The sequence below is a fragment of the Manacus candei genome, unplaced genomic scaffold (assembly GCF_025592945.1).
Source record: "Manacus candei isolate 608988 ecotype Guabito, Panama unplaced genomic scaffold, ASM2559294v1 h1tg000056l, whole genome shotgun sequence".
Classification (NCBI taxonomy): domain Eukaryota; kingdom Metazoa; phylum Chordata; class Aves; order Passeriformes; family Pipridae; genus Manacus; species Manacus candei.
Window position 1 is genome coordinate 6,882,025 of NW_026138104.1, and position 20,985 is coordinate 6,903,009.

Genomic DNA, 20,985 nt, shown 5'->3' on the forward strand with positions numbered 1-20,985 from the left:
GACTTCTAAACCCGGGAGAGAAAACTTTCTTTCATCTAGTGGCACAAGTACAATGATTACCCTTGAGTGTGTATCCCTGCAGTGACGTTCAGTGGCACGCACTGAGATAAATTATACTTTTTATGAATTTAAAGTGGCAAGGGTTATTTTACTTATGAGTAAAATTTCAGAAAAATTTATTGGTGCTTTGCATGCGCATTTTCTTTGTCGTATATTTCTAAATTAAATGCAATTTTTTTAAGTGTATCTTTTAACTTTACTGTGGTGTGAATTTGTTTATTTTAAGTGTCTGTTAGGAAATTGCAGGGTTATGGCTGACCATGCTGTGAATTCAACCTGTGCACTGACTGTGGCATGTTGTCTACTTGGACTGTCTTATACATGAGACGGTAAAAGTAAGCTTTCACAAGTAACTTTAGCATTTTGACATGCAACCTCAATAATTTTATCTTAACATAGTAGTATATGTGTATTTTCTTACAGATGTAATTTTAAGAGAGAAAACTAAAAGCATAGATTTCTCCCATCTGAATCATTGTAAGAGCTTGAGCTTTTAACAAGGCAAAACAGTCTCTTGACATTTGAGATAAGTTCAGTGTTATCCAGAAAAGAGTTATCCAGAAGTGAAAGATGATGTCAGGTTTCACAGTCCAAAGTACTGTGTGTAGAGACTGACTTGGCACAGCTTTTTTGTCCTTCCTCAGCTGGTGCTTCCAAAGATGAAGAAAAGCCACCATATTCTCACTCCCTGTGTTCAGAAGAGTTGTTGTGAGGACCCTGATTTGGCATTTTCTTTCCTTCCCTTGCACCTCCATGAAGGTTGCTGTGGCAACACCTGCATATTCCCTGTTATTTTGCTTCTGTAACAGTGTAGGCTCCAGGCTCACAATATTTGTGCTGAGTTACTCATTTTTGCATGCACTACTTCTTGGATCAGAAAAAAGAGAGAGGAGGATGGTGTCTTTTTCATTAGCTTATCCTGACCAAAGATACATGGGATCTTTCAGGAGTAAAAAGAGTTTTTATTGCTGAATCTCAAGCCTTCCACATAATAGTGGAAGTGTCAGAAATTCTTAACAAAGGTTGCAAATAATATTATAGTTGAAAGTCTCAGATATGAACAGATAGCTCATTACCAATGTGCCTGTAATATTTTAAATTAAATATACTGCAGTTTTAGAACTGAGATCTATGTAACTTTGTCAGATGAATTCAGTGACAGACATTAGAATATCTCTGTGAGTTGCTAAATGAGAGTCAGGTATTAAGTCTCTGCTAACCCAGACAGTTTAAGGTTTTATTGCTTCCAGACTGTGAGGTTTATTGAGTTTTGGGTTTGTTGATGTTTTAACAAGCTACTTGTCATTATAAAATAGAAATAGAAGGTTCAGTTCCTGAAATGAAAGATTAATATGGTTTGTTGATATCATCAGTATTTTTATTGGAGCACAAAGGGGCCTCAAATTGTAGATCAGAGTCTCCTGTGCTAGGTTCTCTTACTCAGAATAAACATACTGACATTAATTTCCCTTGTATAGTGAAGAAAACGGAAGTAATATTAGTTTTTAAATAAAATACAGGTGACTATATACAACAGTCAATTGCTTTTGAAAATAATTAAATCACAAAGTGAAATTTTTGCTAAATGCAGAAGACATTTATTGGATGTGTGTATTCTGCTTCCATAACAAGGCAAATGAAGAGTACTAATACATTTAAGGGATGAAAAGGAAGCTATTTCTTATCAAACTTCTGGTTATGATATTCTTTCTCAGAAATTGCATAAGAGAGCTGGATCAAAAATGCCATGTGTGAAAAAAGAAGTCATGCGATTTAACAACAGATAGAGTTGATTTTAAAAAATGTATATGTAATTAGATGCATAATTCTTATGCATAATTTACATGCAATTATGTATGAAAATGAGATATGCACAGCCATAAATGGCTAGCTAAGCACCTCACACACAATCACAGTAATTTTACACAGAAATTAAACATGCAGTTGAAAACACATTTGAAAAAAATGAAGTCCCTAAGGAGTCCAATGGCTTTTGTGAGGAGGAAAAATCTGAATTTTTTCTGAGCAGAAATTATGTTAAATCCTCAGTCAGAAGGGGGGAGTAAACAGCATAGAAGCGAATAAAAATATAATTTAATATAAACCAGTTTATGTTCAGTTGTGGTAGAAGCAAAACCAAACATACTTTATCATTTTTATGAAGTGTCAATCTCACTAGTGTAAATTCAGAAAATGCAGAGCAAACAGTGGTGTCAAGCTGCATCACTGCTCTTCCCCTCTATCTCCCCTCCCTGGGAGGTCGTTGAGGTTGGAGGTTTGGGGGGCAGTCTCAAGGGTTTCTGGCAGCTCTTTGAACACTATTAGTTGCTTTCTCCCTTAGGCTAGACCTTCTCTTCAGGAGGAAAAGCTAGCTGGACCATTCCCTATGCACTAAGTAAATAATCCGTTATTTTTCTTGCCCTGGCTAGAAGGCTTGGTCACAGACCAGAACTATTATGCTTACTATGATGCCAACAAAGAGGTGGTTCATGCCCTAAAATGCTTACAGTCCTAAAAATAAAATAAACCCACAGAGTTTTGGTCAAATTTTTACTGATTATTGTTTTCACAACACTGTTAACAACATCGGAACTTTCCTGTTGCACCCCAGACACCTAAAGCAACAAAATATTCAGTTCAGTCACATTCGTATAAATCCCCAAAGTATCTGCTGAAAAAAAAGTTTGTTTTGTGAAACTTTTGGTAATGATTTTATTGACAACATTTAACTTATTTTTGCAGTAAAAGCAGCAAAGAAAATGTTTGGTTTTTTCACTTTTCAGCATTTATTCTTTTAGTCTTAAATCGAGAATATCTGTTAATAATGTGTTACAATGTATATTTAAAATTAATAAATTAAATATTTATTATCTGACCTTTTAATATTTGTCTTTCCAATGACACTTGGGAAAAAGATTTTACCTATTCCTGAATACAGTAATTGGAATCCAATTGTAATCAGAATTTTACTGTTTCACTAAAGAGCCTGGTTAAGATCCTTAGGGTTAAAGTAAATGCCTGTTAAGTTAGGCATCCTAATGATCATAATATGGGCTTATAATTCATAACATTTGAATTATTTTAAATGTAATTTAAGCTCTGCAACTCCTACACCTATCTTGTCTGTTTTTTCTTCTTGTTTGTATTTCAGATAGACAGCTTCCACTTTTGAACAAAAAACGATGATGTTGCAAATTCAACATCTTTTTTTTTTCCCCTCGTCATCGTCTTCTTTCCTTTAACCTAACCTTTTTTCTCCGTATTTAGGAAAGTTAATGTATTTTGAATATTTACACAAGATGAAGGGGAAAAAATCCTGTGGATTTATATAATTTACTCCTTTTCCACATCAAAAAGTGAACACTTTTTTCCAGCTAAACCAAGGCACAATTCTTCCTTGAGGATGTAGTTCTGTAGTGGGAACACTGATAAAGTGCACTGTCTCAGTAGGATGTGTCTGAGGGAGAGTGTTCTGGAGGCAGGGAGAGAGGCTATGGCTGCTCTGTGTTAAGCAAAGACAGTGCTGGTAAAAACTTTCTCCAACTTTTGTTGCCTTATAATAAAAGAATTACACAGTCCATGCCTCTGCCCAGGATGGAAAGGAACAAGGACCTCCATACTTAGATCTTAATGTTGTATTATTTCAGCACCTTAAGAACTTAAGCATGTTCATTCTTTCAGCTCCCTTTTGAGGTCAGGCTCCGTGGTCCAGGGTGACAGTGCTATTTCTGTGTTCTCCGGAGGGCTGTGGAGTAGGATTGAGTTGAACTGTGGATTCTCCATTCTTCCTTCTTCCCTCAGAATCTCTTCTGTATGTGTCCCTGTTATCAGAACAAAGCATGGCATCAGATGTTCATGGCCTCTTAAAAACATATTCTCAAAGGTACTGGTTACCTTCAGCTCCTGTTCCCTGCTGTCGTCACTTCTAACAAAATCTTTTTGCCTTGTGATCAGTCGTTCTACTTGATTAAACTATACTCCTGAAACTGTGATTCAGAATGAGTCTGTGCAGAACACAGATCTGAAATAAATATGTATGATCTTCTAAATCAGTGGTTCTCAACCTTTTTGAAGTTGAGTGGCACTTGAGAAAATTGGGTGTGCTCTGTACCTCGCTGAGGTCAGCTCTGAACACACGAGGAGCTGTCACCTTGCTCTTTTGTTAAGTGCTTGTGTACTTGCTGGCTTTATGGAAATTATAGTAAATCTGCTTATAATGTGATTGGCTACGTCATTCAGTGCTGTGTATCATTCTGTAACCAGTCTGTGAGGGACGATATGTTTACTAGGATTTCCTGTGGGAGAATACATGTATTCTTGGGTGCAGTATTGGAATAGTAAGTCCTGTACTTACTGCAGAAGTATTGGATATACTACACCTGTGAGATGCAGTGATGCATTTCATGAGTAGTTAATCTGTCCCATAAATCCTGGAATTTCTTTGTATCCGTCGTAAAGGAGAAACTGTTTGGTTTTGGTTTTTGGGGTTTTTCCTTCCTGCATAAGATATGTGTGTATGTACTGTGTAATGCTGTAAATCTGATACTTTATGGACATGCCTTACTGCGTATGGCCATGTGCATGTATGTGAGTCTCTCCCATACTTTGCCAGCTGGTACATTGTGACATTGTTACATGTGCTGTGAATGTGATGTTTTCCAGCAAACCCCTGATACATGTGGTGGATAGCTGATTCTTACATGTGCAATCAACATGTCCAGGATTTTTTCATATACAGCAGCCTGGATAGAGCTACAAAAGTCCTGAAGCTGGAAATTTGGATAAAATTTCATGGCAAAGAGAAGACAGTCAGTATTAACCAAAGAACCTAGAAATACAGTGGCCTTACCTAAGTAAAAAACCCAAACCGAATCAACAACAAAAAAGCAACCCACCAAACAAAACATTTTTACATCTTCTTCATCTGGTCAAGGAAGGAAGGTAAAGGAAATCCAGCTACTTGAAGACAGTGTGGGACATCTGAAAACATGGGGCTCACTTCTGAACAGAGACTGAAGTGCTTGCATTAAAGTTACTGGTGCTCCAGACGGATTCATTAGCCAACACCAAACTAACCCTATATCTTAACGCACACCCAAGCTAATAAGCCCGCTCACCTTCAGTCCCTGGATTGCTGCCTTTTCCCTTGTTTTCCAAAGTGGGAATTACTGCCTGCCAGCCTTCCTTAGATCCATGCACCAGCACTATTTGTGAGCTGCCATGGCCTTGTACCTGAGGCAGAGATCAGAGTGACAAACCCCATTAGCCTCTGCTGATTCATTCCAGGTATGCTCAGGAGCACCTGCATCCCCCTCTGTGACAATCTGGAAATATTTGCACTAACATGAGTTCACAGTAAGATCTACATTATGTTGCCCATGTAATGGGATTACATAGCACAGGCTGGCATGTATTCTGCTTTCTGTCCTGTTTGCATAGGAGTGTGTCTATCAGCATTCCTGATGGTTTTTAGTTTTCATCAATGCCCCAGCAGTCTTTGATAGTATAATGGTTTCTTTTATATGTGATACTTCTAAGCTTGTGTTTATTTTGTAACTGTGAAACTTATCAAAAGGTTAGTCAGATTTTGGTAAGAGGCTGTTACAATAAAAGATGTTTACATGCAGATTTCTCTTTTTATTTAATGTGTTCACAGAAATGTAGCAAAATTTATAAGAAGTGTACACTCCTCCGTTGAAGAGCTTTTTATGTTTTTGATGTAGGTAAAATGTACTAAAAGAGGGTATAAAAAGCAGTTGCAGGGAAAATTCAAATTGCCATCTGCACGTTCCCATTGCCAACTTTTGTTTAACAGATGAGCCCAAAGTAAAATTATATATCCTCTAATAGTGCAGCTCCCTGCACCTTCTTCTGTGTCGTGCCCAAAGTTGCTATTTCCTTAGTAGTGCTTCTTCAGCTATGTTTTTTTTCCCTTGGATGTTTTCTAACCTAAATCTGTGAAATGATCCTTAGAAAAAAAATCCCAACAAACTCACCAGTTTTATTTGGAAATGGTTAGTTTTGCATGCCTAGCTTAGAACTTGGCCACACAAGCGTTCGTCTCAGCTCTGCTGAGAGGCAGCACCCTTCAACCATGGATGCATGGGAACAGAGGGAACATTTAAACTGGATCTGCTGTTGATAGACTAGTTAATGTGGAATCACAGTCATAGCCAGCCCTGAGCTCTGTTCTGATGACTCTGCTATTATCCTGCTGTATAAAGCCAGCTCAGTAATTCCTACATTGCACTGAACTGCACTAAGAAGGACAGAAACTTGGTCGACTATGTTTATATTACCTAGGTACCTGATAATAAAAATTTACAGAGACAGAACAAAGAAAAATGTGACATTCCATGCACTATAATCCTCATTAGAAGTAGTGCTAGAATGTTTATGGCAAGAAGTGATAAATGTCTGCAGAAACATTTGCCTGGAACTAAAATACAAAAATCCCACATCTTTAAGAAGATGCAGGATTTAACTGACTTGTTCAACACCTCAGAAAGAATCCTGTAGTAACTTAAAGAATCCAGAAGTTTGTGACTTGGTTTGTCTGCTTAGGTTGTGTCTCTTGAACTTCACACCATGAGTCATATATAAATCACACACACGCACATATATATACATAATTAAATCTTGAAACATAATACTAATTTAATTGGTAAATACAGCACACTAAGAAGGAAAGATGGTCCTAAAATAACAAATATTTTCCCCCTCCTTTATTTTGCTAGTGCTGTTGCTGAGGCTGAAGGAATTGAGCCATTAGTGAATACCTTGAGTGCTCAGAGAGATGGAACCATTGCCAGTGCTGTTACAGCGCTGACAAATCTGGCAATGCAAGAGTCATCCCGTGTCAGCATCCAGAGCCACGGCATCATGAGTGCCCTTGTGGAACCACTGCACTCCACCAACAGCCAAGTGCAGAGCAAGGCAGCGTTCGCTGTGGCTGCATTTGGTTGTGATGCTGTTGCAAGAACTGAGGTAAAACTACTCTTTGAGGTTGTGATTATTGATAACATTTCTAGATTCTGAGGTCGGAGTTAAATTAACCTGGAATCTTTTGTGTCTGTTCTAGAAGTTTTGAGCTTTCTAGATTTTTTTATCTTTGTCATAGGCTTGTTCTACTGAGTTTAGCTCAGTTTTTCATGAGATTTTGGAAAGGGCTTTCTTTAATTTGTATTTTCACTACTGTGTTTGCTTGCCCCAAATTAATGCTTTGCAGCTTTTCATTGGCTTCCATGAGCTTTAATCAGGGCTGTATCTTGATCCCCATGTTAAGGAGCATTAAAGGTTTCTTTCAGCTGAACTTTGAACATGAGAAGTTCAGTCCTCTTTACTCTCCCTCAGTGTTCTGTTGCCCACTTTCAAGGCCTGAATGGCAATGTCTGACCTTGCTTAATGAAATATTGGATGTGCACGGACTAAATGTAATTCAGACAAAACTCAAAATATAATTAATCCCTTGATCAGTGACATCCAGCAAGTTGAACTCTTTGCTGTTTATGAATTGGTCATAGTATTTTTATAAATAAGAATGATGCTATGTGCACTCATAAATCATAAGATGGGGTTTTCTCATGGGTCAAGTTTGTTAATTAGGACATGAATAAGGGGCACAGATAATTAATCTACCTCTTTCAGTGTCCTTAAAATGTCTTTCTCTTCAAAAATCCAAATGAGCAATATTTCCTCCAGCATGTATAGGAAAGATACTGTAGCACACAAGAGAATAGGATGTTAATAAGACTGTCACACATGCAATACAGATTCAAATGTATTGTGATGTAAATTAGTTGCTGGGAGGCAGCAGAACACAGAAAAAGCTGTGTAACTCTCTGTGGCAGTTTTGGGTTGCATAGTCTCTTCAGGTTCCACACCGCAGCCTAATAACTGAAGAGTAAGGTAGAGCCAGAAGGGATGTCTGTGTTGTACTACTCTGAAGCTCACTTCAGCTCCAGCCTGTGCAGAGCTCACGGGAACACAGATTACCCACAAATGACCTTTCTACCAGCCCAGCACAGGTTGTCTACGAGGCTTGAATGTTTTGGAAGGCGAATTTCACAGGCTGTTCTTGCTCGGATAGATGAAAGAAGTAAGTGGCAATGTCTTCACTTTTTCATAGTTAAGAAATGCAGGTGGACTGGGACCACTCGTTGAACTGCTGCATTCTAAGAATGAAGAAGTCCGAAGAAATGCCTGTTGGGCTGTTACGGTCTGTGCAAGTGATGAACCAACCGCTGTTGAACTATGCAGGCTAGGGTGAGTGGAAATAGGACATTTTTGATGTGAAAACTCAATTTAAGTCAATCTTTACGTATTTTTAGCAGAATAACAAAGCTTTTTGGTAAGCAGAAACTACTTTTGCACCACAGATGTTACAGATGAAATGGTATTGATTTTTAGGAACAGAGGTTTTCAGACAAAATATAAGCCTGTAGAGAGAACTTCCTGGAATTATAAAGCATTTATTGTTTCTGTGACTGAATTAGGCTTTAGATTGAAGATTGCTTATATTAGTCAAAATTAGGAACTACAGTGCCCCATACATTTCAAACTGAAATAAAGGTTTCAGACTAAGTTTAATATACAGTAAATTGTACTTATTATGCACAGGCTAGATTTGATTTACAATCTCTGGTTAACTGCAGGTGTGCTGAAGTGTCATGTAAAAGTGACTCTATTTTATTCCTTCTTAGAAGCTCCCAGTTCCATATATTAATATCTGAATTACAAAAGCTAGTTTAGGTTATAAGAATTATGACACAGGACTCCTCAGACAGGGTGACTTTTAGTTACTGTTAAATTAAAATATATGTAATTGCCCTGCTCCCTCTGCTGGGCACTTCTCTGATAACTGCACGGATACTTAAAATCCCTCTATAAGGGAATTCTACAGTGAGACTCTCAAAAGTTTAGATCACGATGGGACCTCAAAGGTGATGTTATCCATCTATCTGCTGTAAGACTGAGTAAGGTACACTGATGTGTTTTGGCTTGTTTGGTGTAAATACTGATTCTGATGGGGTTTCACAACTTTCTGAGGTAACCTGTTCCAGTGCTGGAGTATCCTTACAATTAGAAGGGGTTTCTGAGTTTTAAATATCCCTTATAGCAAGTCAATCCAACTACATGTTCTCTTACTTGCAATGGGATCGAATAACCATTTTTATAGCAATTTAACTTACTGAATTTTCTCATTTTCCATGTTCTTCTCTCAGTTTCTTTTTCATGACAAAATAAAAATGTTAAACTAATTTTATTTTGAAATCTTGTATTATTTTGTCACACATCTCTGAATTTTTCTTCTTTATTTATACCATTTTGAAGTGTCATCTCCCACCCTGGATGAGGTACGTCAGATGGGGTCATACGACCATCAAATAAAGCTCAGTAATTATTTTCTTTATCTTGCATATGGCACTGTTCTTGTTTAATCCCTTCTTTGTTACAGTATCAAAGTAGGACTCTAATTGTAATGTGTCCTTCCAGTTTGACAGGATATTATTGATAATAATATATTAAGCATAGTTTTTCAACTAGTCAGGCACTACTTCATGTTTTTTTTTATATAGATCATATTTCCTTGATTTGATCACGAGTATTCAAGTAGGAATATGTGAAAAGACTTATTAAAATCAAAACATATCTCAAAGTCAACTCATATCTCACATCTACTTTTTCTAGCTATACATCAAGTCACCCTATCACAGCAAGGATTACATTCACTTTACGTGACTTATTCTTGACAAATACACACTGGCTATTTCTCACCTCTTATTGCTTGCAAACTGATTGTTTAATAATTTGATATAGTTTTCTTTGGACACTGAAATTTGGCAGCATGATATTTATTATAATTTCCTTGTTCTTAGTTTTTCAAATCTAGGTAGTATCTTTGCCCTTCTCCACTCTCCATGCATCTAGAATTTTCAAATACAATTATAAATAGTTACAATGTCGCTTTTGCAAATTCGTAGAGTGGTATGATGTAGGTGTCCTCAGGGACTGCTAACTTTGTCTCCTCAAACTTACTCTAGACATGTTAAGACTGCTGTTCCTACCTCCTTGTTAATATGACTGCCAGGCATCAGCCTGAAACCTTTTTATGAAAACTGAAGCAAAAAAGGCATCATCAGACACTTCAGTATTTTCTGTGCCATCTGTTATGAGTTTTCTTCCCACATTGAGTAATAGGCCTACGTTTTCCTCTCTGACTCATAGCATGTGAAACATTTGTCTCAGTCCCTGAACAGTTGTGTCTCACTTTGCCTGTGCATCTTTTGGGTTTGTCCCTTACTTTTTCTATTCTGTTGGTAGTGTTTCCATTTCTGTTTGAATTTTTTTTTTTTTTTTTGGGTTTTGGCTCTTCACAGAATTTTTGGTGCAACTGTATTTGTCCAGTTTTAGTTTGTCTCTCCTCTAAATGAGGGTAATATGCCATTGTGCCTGTAATGTCATCTGGTTTAGACACTGTTGAACACATTAGCCTTTCTTTATTCATTTTCCCCTTTAAAATTCTTCCTTGTATTATTTGCTGCTTATCTGCAATATGCTGTAGACAAATAGACTGAACTGCTCTTCCACTATCTTCTCCCATTGCTCGCTTCTATAAGAGAAGGCTGTCATTTGCCTTGCCTGAAAAACTTGTTCTCTGGAATTCATCTGACGGACCTTCGAAGTCTACCTTGTAAATGTCTGCAGCTGAGGCTCCCTGTGTAGCTCACAGAGAGAAATGGGCAGCCTAAACATGGAGATCATTATATATGTATCTATAATATGTGTGTGTGTATATATAAAATTTATTCCTTGAGATGTGAAGAATATCTGCATGTGTGCATAAAATCACACACATAAATTTGAATATTTACACGCAAATATATCATCATTTTTCCTGTTTTTTTTTTTTTTTTTCATTTGCAAACAGTTCTAAAACTGCAGTATGCTATGTTCTCCTTTATCTTCTTAGTGAGCTTTCCCCAAGTTTTTCAGGTCAGAAGTTATCAGTATGTGGGTTTCTGCACCAGAAACAGCTTAAGAAATTAACTCCTGTCCTCCCATGTCCTCACATTGCTATTTGTTTCTGTCTCCATGCTGCAAAAATCCTGCCATTCTGGTGGTGCTGAGACAACTGCTTGTGTTTCTCTGCTCACTCGTGTTTAGCAAATATCTGCCAACTGTGCCTTCCCCAAGCACAGTAACAGTCCTAGGCCAGAAGGATTCACACATCACATAATGCACAACTGGAATATGAAAATTGCATTGCAGCTGGAGAGAGAGAGAGAGAAAAAGAGAGAGAGAGCGAGCTTGCCTGAACTGTGTCATATGGTCAGCTCTGAACATTGTTCCTTTTACATCTTTTTTCTCCCTCAAGTCCTCTGTGGTGCCAAACATCCTTCTGATAAAAGGCTGTGGCATCGTGTCCACGTTTCTTTATGTAGCATTTAACTACCTAAAGAAATTGCTTTTGCTTTTGAGCATTGCAAGGCGTTTTTCTCCCCTTGAGAAGAAATTCTGTGCAGCACAACCTTGCTGGCCCAGAGGGCACAGGGCTGGCACTTGGAATTGAATTTGTCTTGGCCTTGGTAATGCTGAAAACTAACTCTAAACTGTATAATAACAGTTAATAAGTATTTAACAATGAATTAGCCACTGTGTTTTATTTACCAGTGCTTATTTGCTTTTGTATTTTATCTATCAGCGCTTTAGACATCCTAGAAGAAATTAATCTGTCAATAAAGCGTAAAAATAAGTTTAGTGAAGCTGCTCTGGAAAAGCTACTTGATAACAATCTTTCCCAAAAGTACAGCCGGCTGGGATATTTATCATCAAGTAATATCATTACTAATGGATTCTATGACTGTGGTCAGGTAAGCTATTCTAAATAGCTACTCTTATTTAGAAAGAGTAAAATTTTCCTGTTAATTTAGAAAGAGTACTGTAGCAAAAAAAACCAGAATCTGGCTACAGAAAATACTCTGTTTTCATGTCCTGAAGTTTCACAGCTGTTACACAGATCTCTTTTGATTATCTTTCTTCATGGATGAAATCTCACCATCTTCATGCTACCCCTTAGTTGTGATTTTCTTCCCAATCCTATATGAGCTGTGCAGACCCAGTTCCTTTCCAGATCCTTTCTTAAACTTTAGGTCTTCTGATCTTTTTCCCTGCAGTGTACTTAATACTAACTCGACACTGAATGACCTATGGACTTTTTGTTTGTTTATTTTTACATAAAGAAGTAGAGAGTTCTTATTTTCACCTGAGTCATGACCCTTTCTCTCACAAAGAAGTGTTTGTAATATAAAGACTGACTCCAGTATCACTTGTTCAGGTTAAATCAGAGAAAGACTTCTTAAAATACCCAAATGAATTAGAAATACCAGTCTTACTGACAATCAGTGAAATACCTGCTCCTAAAGCACTTGGTTGCTTTGAAAATTCCATCCTGTATTGTAAAGCCTTCAGAGGCAGGAACATTTACTTATTCTGGAACTGTTTGGAATGCCTTAATGACAATAACTGCAGGTTAAATTATTTATAAACAACATTTTCTAAGGAAAATTGATGAAGAAAATGCAAATTAAGAAGAAAAAAATTCACATATTTTTAATAGCTTTGTAAGTTCTTGCAGAGTCTTTGGTTTAAGATTAGGAATTTTAAATTACTCTTTTAAATACATTTTTTGTCTGCATCTTTAACTGAACAGAACACCTTATATTTTATGCTAATTTTCTTGTAGATAAAACCCGGAGCAAAATTTTTATCTTTGGAAGAACTAAGCATGCAAGAGCTTACTGACCGTCGGGCAATAATCTTCATTAATGCTAAACCCCAAGAAGAGTGAGTCATGTTAGATCTACTACCATTTATTGCAATAGCTCATCTTTTTAATAATTTTCCCTGTTTCCAGTATAAACTTAATTTTATAGATAGATAGATATATACATGCACGCATATATACACACACATATACAGGCACATCTATTTTAATGCCAGTACAGTGCTTTATGTCCTAGAAGGCAAAAGAGTCGTATTTTATAAAATAAGAATTTGGAAAATAACTTTTTTCTCTGTTTCGAGAGATAGACAAATGCATGGAAGTTTAAGCACATCATCCCAAGAGGCAGGACAAAGCCAAGTATGAAGACCTCAGGCTTGATAAAGAACCTGTGTCTGTTTCTTCTCCGTTTAAGTTGAAGCCAGCCTAACAAATCTTCTTAGATTTGAATGCAGGAAGTTGGTATTGGGCTTGTTTAACTGGGAGCCATTTCCTGTAAACAGTATCACAGATCAAAGATTGCTCTACCAATATTTTGCAAGTCCAAAACCTTCTTCTCTGTCAACACATCACATATTTGGTTTACAGTATCATTAGCTTCCCTTTTAAGCTTGTATATGACACCATAAAGATGTCTGGGAATATCTATGACAAATTATACTTCCATGCTCTTTGTTGATCCCTAGAGTTGTCTTTAACTATCAGGTTTTCTTTCTTTGGCTTTGATACAGCTTCTTGCTCTTGCACTTCGGCAGCAGTCTTACTCCCCAGTTACTTTTGTGTCCATAATTTGGTATTCCATACTTCATTTTTGATCCCTGAATCAATATCTGGTTTATTAGTGGTTATTTCTTCCACTTACATTCCACAATATATTTAAAATCAGAACTCCATTTTCATAGCTTCACATGCAAATAATGTGCAAAAATAATTTTGTTCTGTTTCAGTCTTGCAGTAGAGAAGGCACAAGATTCACCACCTCCTATTTCAAAAATAGGTAGTAAAGAAAAAGCAAGGTAGGGTTTTCAGATTTACTGGTTGTCAATGTTCTGTTATTGCTCTAACATTAAAAATAGAATTCTGACTGAAAATAGTGACAGTTTCTGAACACTTAAATACAATGTTAAGTATGTTTTTGGAGTCCTGCTTTCACCTCCTATTTGCAGTAACATTCTTTTGTCTATCTTAGTGGTTATTTGTCCTCCCTCCCCCCCCATGCTGTATTTGAACAGCTCATATTTATTTACTTTTTTCCTCTCATTATCCCTGGGAGGCAGGGAAATGCTATTATTTTGCAACTTGACAACCAAGACACAGGGAAATTAGGGTAGAAGTTCTTTCTCAATTTAGGACTTAGACCCATGAAATGTTCCTACACTGTCTACATGCATCCTTATTTGTAGATTAAATTTCTTCCAGTGAAATTCCATAGATGACTAGAAGCTGTGTGTGCTCAGAACTAGAAGGGTGTGCTCAGAGCTGTCCTGATTTTGATGACAACTAGCCTAGAAATGCTTTGCTCTTGCAGGGCTTGTCCTGATCCATATGATACACAAGGTACAGTGCTGCAGTCTGTCTGTTCATACCAAATAGGCTGGAACCTCTACCCTTGTAGTGAAAAATTAATTTCCTTCTTTTACAGAAAGAGGATTTGAGCCTGTCCCTCAGCAGACAGCTGACCACAAGATATTTGGGGTTTAGCAGTCTCCTTCTGGTTTGTTGTAGCTGATCACTGACAATGGGGTGTAATGAACAGGGCTTTCTGCTTCAGCTGTTGGGGTACTTACCTCAGAGAGCCAAGACTAAATTTCTAGTCCTTGTCTAGTATAAAATACTTAACCTGTAGTTTGTTCCTGTGGAAGAAAACTGAGCCATGGTCTCCCAACTGTCCTGCCTGTAAAACAGCAGCACAGTCATGACCACAACAGTGCCTTTTGGAGAAGCCAAGTGTACATGCTCAATTCCAGGGGAATGTCCAGAATTCCAAACCCAGTCCAGTTAGAGCCTCCTTGCCATTAATGGGATGGTCTCTAGTCCTTGACAGGAATGTGAGATAACCTACAACTCTCCTTGGCTTTTCTGTTAGCTAACTTTGTGAGCCGACCATTTATTATGCTGGTTTCTGTGAGTCCCATTCCTGACTTCCTATTTTTCCTTTCTTTATGGTATAGGGAGCCTTGGTAATGGCTCAGGGCTGTGAGTTCTAGTCAGTGGTGGACATTATAAACTACTAAGTGCTGCAGGGTTGAACAAAAGGAGAAATGGTGCATCTGCTGTAGGAGCTGAAGTACTGTGTTTCCAATATTTAGCTTGGAGCTCATCCATTAACTATAATACACTACTGTCTGTACAGGCATTTTATTGACTGAGATAATGGCTGATTTCTTATGCTGTTTATATATTTCTGGGTATGTATGAACCTGTGCTTGAGAGATGAAATCTGCAGTAAGAAAGTTGAGAGAAATCTGAAACCTGCTTTGTGGTCTTAACAGTTCAATGGTATTTCCAGTGGAGGAAAAGCAGGAGTTTTCTGGACAATGGTGTTCACTTAGCAAAAGCAGCAGCAGAGAAAAAGGTTTAAGGGTATTATACTTTGAATTATATTTGAATATATTTGAATTATGTCAATTTTTTTAGAACTGACATGCAAATTGTTGACAGATAATAGCTACTGACTGTGAAGGGTTGAGGTTCTGACAAATCAGAATCCAAATTGTGAGATTAGTCTATCGAAAAGTTATTGACTTAGAAGGCAGACATTCCCATTTGACTAGTTATTTGGACTGCAAGCACTTTTGAAATTCAGTTTCAGTCATTTCATAGAAGATACCTGAAACAGATCCCATGAATTGCATTGTGGAAGGTTCCTGTTTCAGGATGCACGAGAGCAGATATTGCAACTTGGGTGTCTTATGAGGCCTGTCCTACCTTCTGCTCACTGAGCAGGTCCTCCTGGTTCCCCTCATGCTCTGGTCATGACCCACCACACATATGCCAGTTTACTCGAAGGGAGCAGAGGCACGGGGAGATGTGGAACCCCAGTTGTGTTTGCTCTGCACCAGTGGCAGGTTCCTTCATCTCAGAACATGCTCGAGTCACAGGCCATTTTGCATAGTCTCAGGAGCTGAGAGACCTGTTCTGACAAGATGTTTGTTTATTACAGTGTGAGATGAAGATACATTTGGATAGTTGCTTTTTAAATGCAGTTTATGTCAATTACAGAGTAAATGACTGCTCTGTTAGCAACCATAACTCTTTCAAAGAGCAAAAAATTTCCTTTAGGAAGAAATAAATACCTGGCTCAATTTCCCATAGTAAACCTTGCAGGGATATAAAGACTTCTTTCTTCAAGTATGAAGTAATTGCTTTTGAATGTCATGATCAAGTTGTATGATTTATAACCCCATTGTCATTCATTTTGAATCCATAATTCATACATCATTATTAATTTGTGAGATATATGGGAGTTACTTGAAGGTCAGTAGCTGACTCCAAGTCTCAAACACACTTAGACTTTTTTCTACATATTGTTTCCTTTGATCGTATGTTTCTGTTCATCATTATTTTGCAAAGTAATACTGAACACTGTTTAAAGCCATTGCTTTGAAAAAGTGATACTACTTTATATAAACCATAGTTGAAAGCTCAGAGAAAGGGTAGTTGTAATTGTCTGCTGGCAGTGTTTGAATTAGATGTAGAGGAAGTGGCTAGTTGATAGTTTGACATGTATTTGCATTGACAGCAGCACTTTTAATCAAACAGTTGCATATCTGATATACACACTGACTGGGCTAAAACATTGTATTTAACATTGACTAATAAATGTGTATTTATTCCATGCTACATTCCAGTACAGCATTTAAGTAAATACTGCCCAATGTTCATTTAATCCTTTTCTAAAGAGTATCAGGCTATTAAGCTATGTAAAATGGGAAAGAAAATAGGTGTCATGGCTGTCTTTTGATGGTAGGATATTGTATTGGCTACCTTCTTCGTCACCCTGATGCTCTGGTGACCCCTTGGACTTCTATACTGAAGTTGCAACAGTACTCAGAAACAGCTTGGAAACTATTAAGTGCCATGATCTCTCCTTTGCAACATTCCTCTGCATTCACAGCAAGTAGTCTCACAAGTAGGAAAACAGCTTTGGGAAATGAGAGTGATGTTTTTTTCTGATGTCACAATTCCCACTGGTAAAGAAATGGGAATTAAAAAAAAAGTGGGCAGGAAAAAAGAGAGTAGAAGTCTACTGTAATGCTTACAAAATTGCTGTACAAAATAACAAGAGCTCCACAGTTCCTTATGAGAGAAGTATTAGACAGATATGATGAACTGAACAGTTGAGGAGTAAGGTAGAGACAGGTGTGGAAGACAACCTTAGAGCAGCTATTCCACCAAGGAACAGAACATAGTTATACCTGAGAGAAATAAGCAGCAATAAAAACCCCAAGCAAATCACTGTTCAAACCCATCCCTCTCAGGTGTTTTCTTCCTAAAAACTGGGAAGGAGGAGAATGAGTGATCTGAGAGTCATTTGAGTAGATAGGAATAAGGAACAAATTCTCCTGCTATAGCACTCTAATTTAATGGTGCACTTTTTATGGGGAAAGAAAGTACTGGGAGGAGAGAAGGGATAAAGGGGGAAAAGAGAGAAAATGGTCAAGAAACAAGAATTATAGCATTTGTAGAAGTTGTTCCTTTGAAAACCTGCTAAGTCGGACACCAGAGAGTTTGGAATAATTAATTTTTTTTAAACAGGGCGTTTTTAACCATAGTGTATAAGTGTATAAATGGATAAGTAAGAGGCTGTTTAATATAGCATTATAAGGTTCCCTGGCTATAGTTAGAGTCAAATTAGATAAAGAAAACTGTCTTTTTTCAAGTATATGTGTAGTTAATAATCAGATCAGTTCATTTAAGAGGGTGATAATTTTTCTGTAATTTTAAGATTAAATCTTAATTGGTTATCACTCTAAAATAATGTGCTTTATGACACCTATGAAAAGGGCTTTTTGAGAATATGGTAAATCTCAATGGGTTAAAGAAAAGTTTGCAAAGTATTCTGCAGACAAAGTGCTTGAATTCAACTACTTATAATGATGTACACCCTTTTGCTTTGCCCAGTGCCTTCCATCTTAAGAGTCCTGTTTCATTGTAAAAATTTTAAGAATAATTTGAAGAGCATAGAATAATGATAGTGTGTCCTGGAGCCATCTACTCTAGTGGTTCTGTATTTCTTTTTTTTCTCTTTCCTTCCAAGAACACCAGAAATACTATAGATTTTTAAAAAAATAAGACAGAGCTGTTAAATGAAGGAAAGAAATTTTGTCATATTTCACAGTAAAATTATTCAGGATTTATGCTGAAAAAGACATAATGCTTAAAAAACACTAGTTTCATGTGTTCCCACAAATGAAAAATCCTAAAGTGTCTGATTGTATAGACCTTAATGATACCTCTGGTAAGATACCGATTTTATAGTTGCTGCATTACTTGTGAAATGCACAATATTCAATCTAAGTAGAACAATCATTTCATTTATACTTCTGCTGGGTGCTTATGATGCCTGTTCAGGATCACAGTCATTTTCAGATCCCAAGCATCAGTGAAATATGAAGCACGAGCAATGAAAAAAAGTCAACAAACCCACACACTTCTTGTAAAATCTTCCTCTGACAAGCCATGTTGCAGCTTACATAACCCTTGAAGAACCTGGACTTGCAAGTACAGAGATTATCTCTTGGAATGTCCTCTCAAGATTTCAGCCATGCTCTTGATACCATTTGTTCCTTTATTTGAAGTCCAGATTTTTATCAAGTAAAAAGTCACTGGAGGTCATGATTTTTAGTTCATATCCATTGGAACCAAACCATAACTGTCTAAAGATCTTTCCTCTCTGTATGTAGTAGGTAAGAGTTTCCTCCCCTAGATAACCCATATATGGGAAAGACATACCAGAGCCATTGACAAAAATAAAATGACAATTTACAACACTGTTAATGTAGAGATAGTGACACTTGGTTCCTAACCATCTCCTGCGGGAATGTTCCACAAGTGTTCTCTACAGCTTTATACATTTTGGATATTTGTTGTTAAGAGAAAAGATTTCTCCTACTTTCCATCCCTCCTTAATCAATTTGTGTAAATGTCCTGGTGGAGAACTACAGTATTTGTATTTGAACTTTAGAGATTACAGTATTCTAAATAAATGTATTTTTTTTTCCATGTAAGAAAAGGAAAGGGGAAAACAGAAGAGGAAAAAGCAAAAGAAGTTACTGATATTGCATCTAAAGACCAGGAAGAAATAAATCTAGAAAATTCACTTTGGCTACCGCCATCTGACATCATTTTAATGGATTACATTAATGATGCTTCCAAAACAATTCTACCACTAACTACTACCCGGGAACAGGTTGTGGCCCTTGCACAGTGAGTACCAAATTACATTCCAAAAGTTGAATTAGTAAAATAACTGTTTTCTTATCCAAGAGCGACTTTTCCAAATTTGGGTTTTTTCCCATTCTTAACTGGAATCCAAATCAGCTGTGTTCCAGCATGTGGACATGATTTTAGATTTTAAGCTTCTTGTTCTAATTCTGGTACTTTAGCTTAATATTTTTTAAATAAAGTATCACTTGCAACAAAAAGATGTAAATTTTTCATTTTGAAAATATTCATACGAGCAATTTTAGGCTTTTTTTTTTCACATTTATATGAAACTGTACTGATCCTTTCCAATGAACACATCAGCTCCCTATAGCATCTATATCATCAAGGAGCTCCAGAGACTCAGGTGCTGCAAAGCCTAAAAACACAAGCTAGAACCCCAACCTAACAGTCAAGATGGTTGCAGCTTACATGTATCATCTGTTCTTTCTCTTACCGTGTTTCTTATCTACTTGGTTTGGAAGCCCCTCGGGACAGGAACTCTCTTGTATTTTGTTTTTCTATAGAGCCAAAAGCATGAGACAAGTTTTCTAATGCAGTTTTTAGATCCTGTTGTAATTAATATCCTGATGGTTTAATAGTGCCACAATATTGCATTGATGCATGTACAGACTGTTGTTATCAATGTGTGATTCATTAGTTACACTGACTATTCAGCCTGGGCACCAATCACTGTCACCTCCAAGCAGTGTGTCTGCTTTCATCTTCTCCTTAGTTTAACCTTTATTATCTTAGCAGTTTCCTGGCTGCCTCCTGAATCTGGAGAGTTTGGTGTCAGATCCCACTGAGTCTCACAAAATTTGTTACTTTCACTAACTCTAATTTTTAATGAAGTGGTCTAATGTGATATGAGGGATGACTTTTCTGTTGATTGCAGAGTATGAAAGGACAGATATTCATCCTTAACTATCCAGCTGTGTATAAATCATGCTGCCTTCCTCAAGGTGGAATCCATAAAATGCTCTTTAAAGTTCAGTCTTCTAACCAGTGATATACTTGCAGACACACAGCCCAGTGAAACAATCACGGGAAATTTAAGCAGAATGTTTTTTTCTGGGGATTTTTCTGTGCATGTTCCATTTTAAGTGGCTGCCTGAATAGCGTGTGTTCAACAGGGAGGGGAGGAGAAGGCAGCTGCTGCATCCCTCGGCAGCCTGGCAGCCTGGGCAGAGTTCCTGCTCTGCTCACCAGAGAGGGGGTCGGGCTGGATGAGGGAACACCAGCAGTGCTGGATGTGTCCTTTGGAACAAACACGGCGCACCTTTGCGCACACACGGCGGTGCTGAGCACGTCAGCTCAGACAGCTTTGCTGTGCTCAGTGAGGGCTGGCCGTGGGCACACACAGTGAGAGGGACTGCCTGGAGCCCACACTATTCCAGCTTCGCCCAGTAATTCCCAGCTTCAAGATACCACATCCAGCCTGCTTGGTGATAGCTCCCCATGCCTGTGCTGTTGGAACCGGTGCTTCCTCAGCCCTCGGTTTGAGAAATGAGGCCTCGGAGGTTGCCTTGCTTGTGCTGTGCAGACAGAACCTGTTCACAGTTTCTGTAGAGGAGGGGATGCAGATTTTAGCTCCCTGTCTGAAGCAATGGCTTGTGATTTCCATGTCAGCTCTGTGACATCTTGTCCAGGGTAAGAGCCCCTCAATAACCCTTGTGCCTGTGGCTGGAGACACTGCAAGGAACAAAGGTCTT

The 20,985-nt window shown here is 37.7% G+C and overlaps 1 protein-coding gene across 4 annotated transcripts in view; it reads left to right on the forward strand.

Annotated features, from left to right (window-relative positions):
• ARMC3 (armadillo repeat containing 3) overlaps nt 1-20,985 on the forward strand; it is a 61,104-nt gene that overhangs the window by 36,088 nt on the left and 4,031 nt on the right. For all 4 annotated transcript variants that reach the window (XM_051802375.1, XM_051802373.1, XM_051802374.1 and 1 more), the window contains 6 exons: nt 6,798-7,047; nt 8,189-8,325; nt 11,765-11,933; nt 12,806-12,906; nt 13,792-13,860; nt 19,076-19,273. In XM_051802375.1, the coding sequence (XP_051658335.1) occupies nt 6,798-7,047; nt 8,189-8,325; nt 11,765-11,933; nt 12,806-12,906; nt 13,792-13,860; nt 19,076-19,273 (924 nt within the window). The remainder of the gene's footprint in view (nt 1-6,797; nt 7,048-8,188; nt 8,326-11,764; nt 11,934-12,805; nt 12,907-13,791; nt 13,861-19,075; nt 19,274-20,985) is intronic.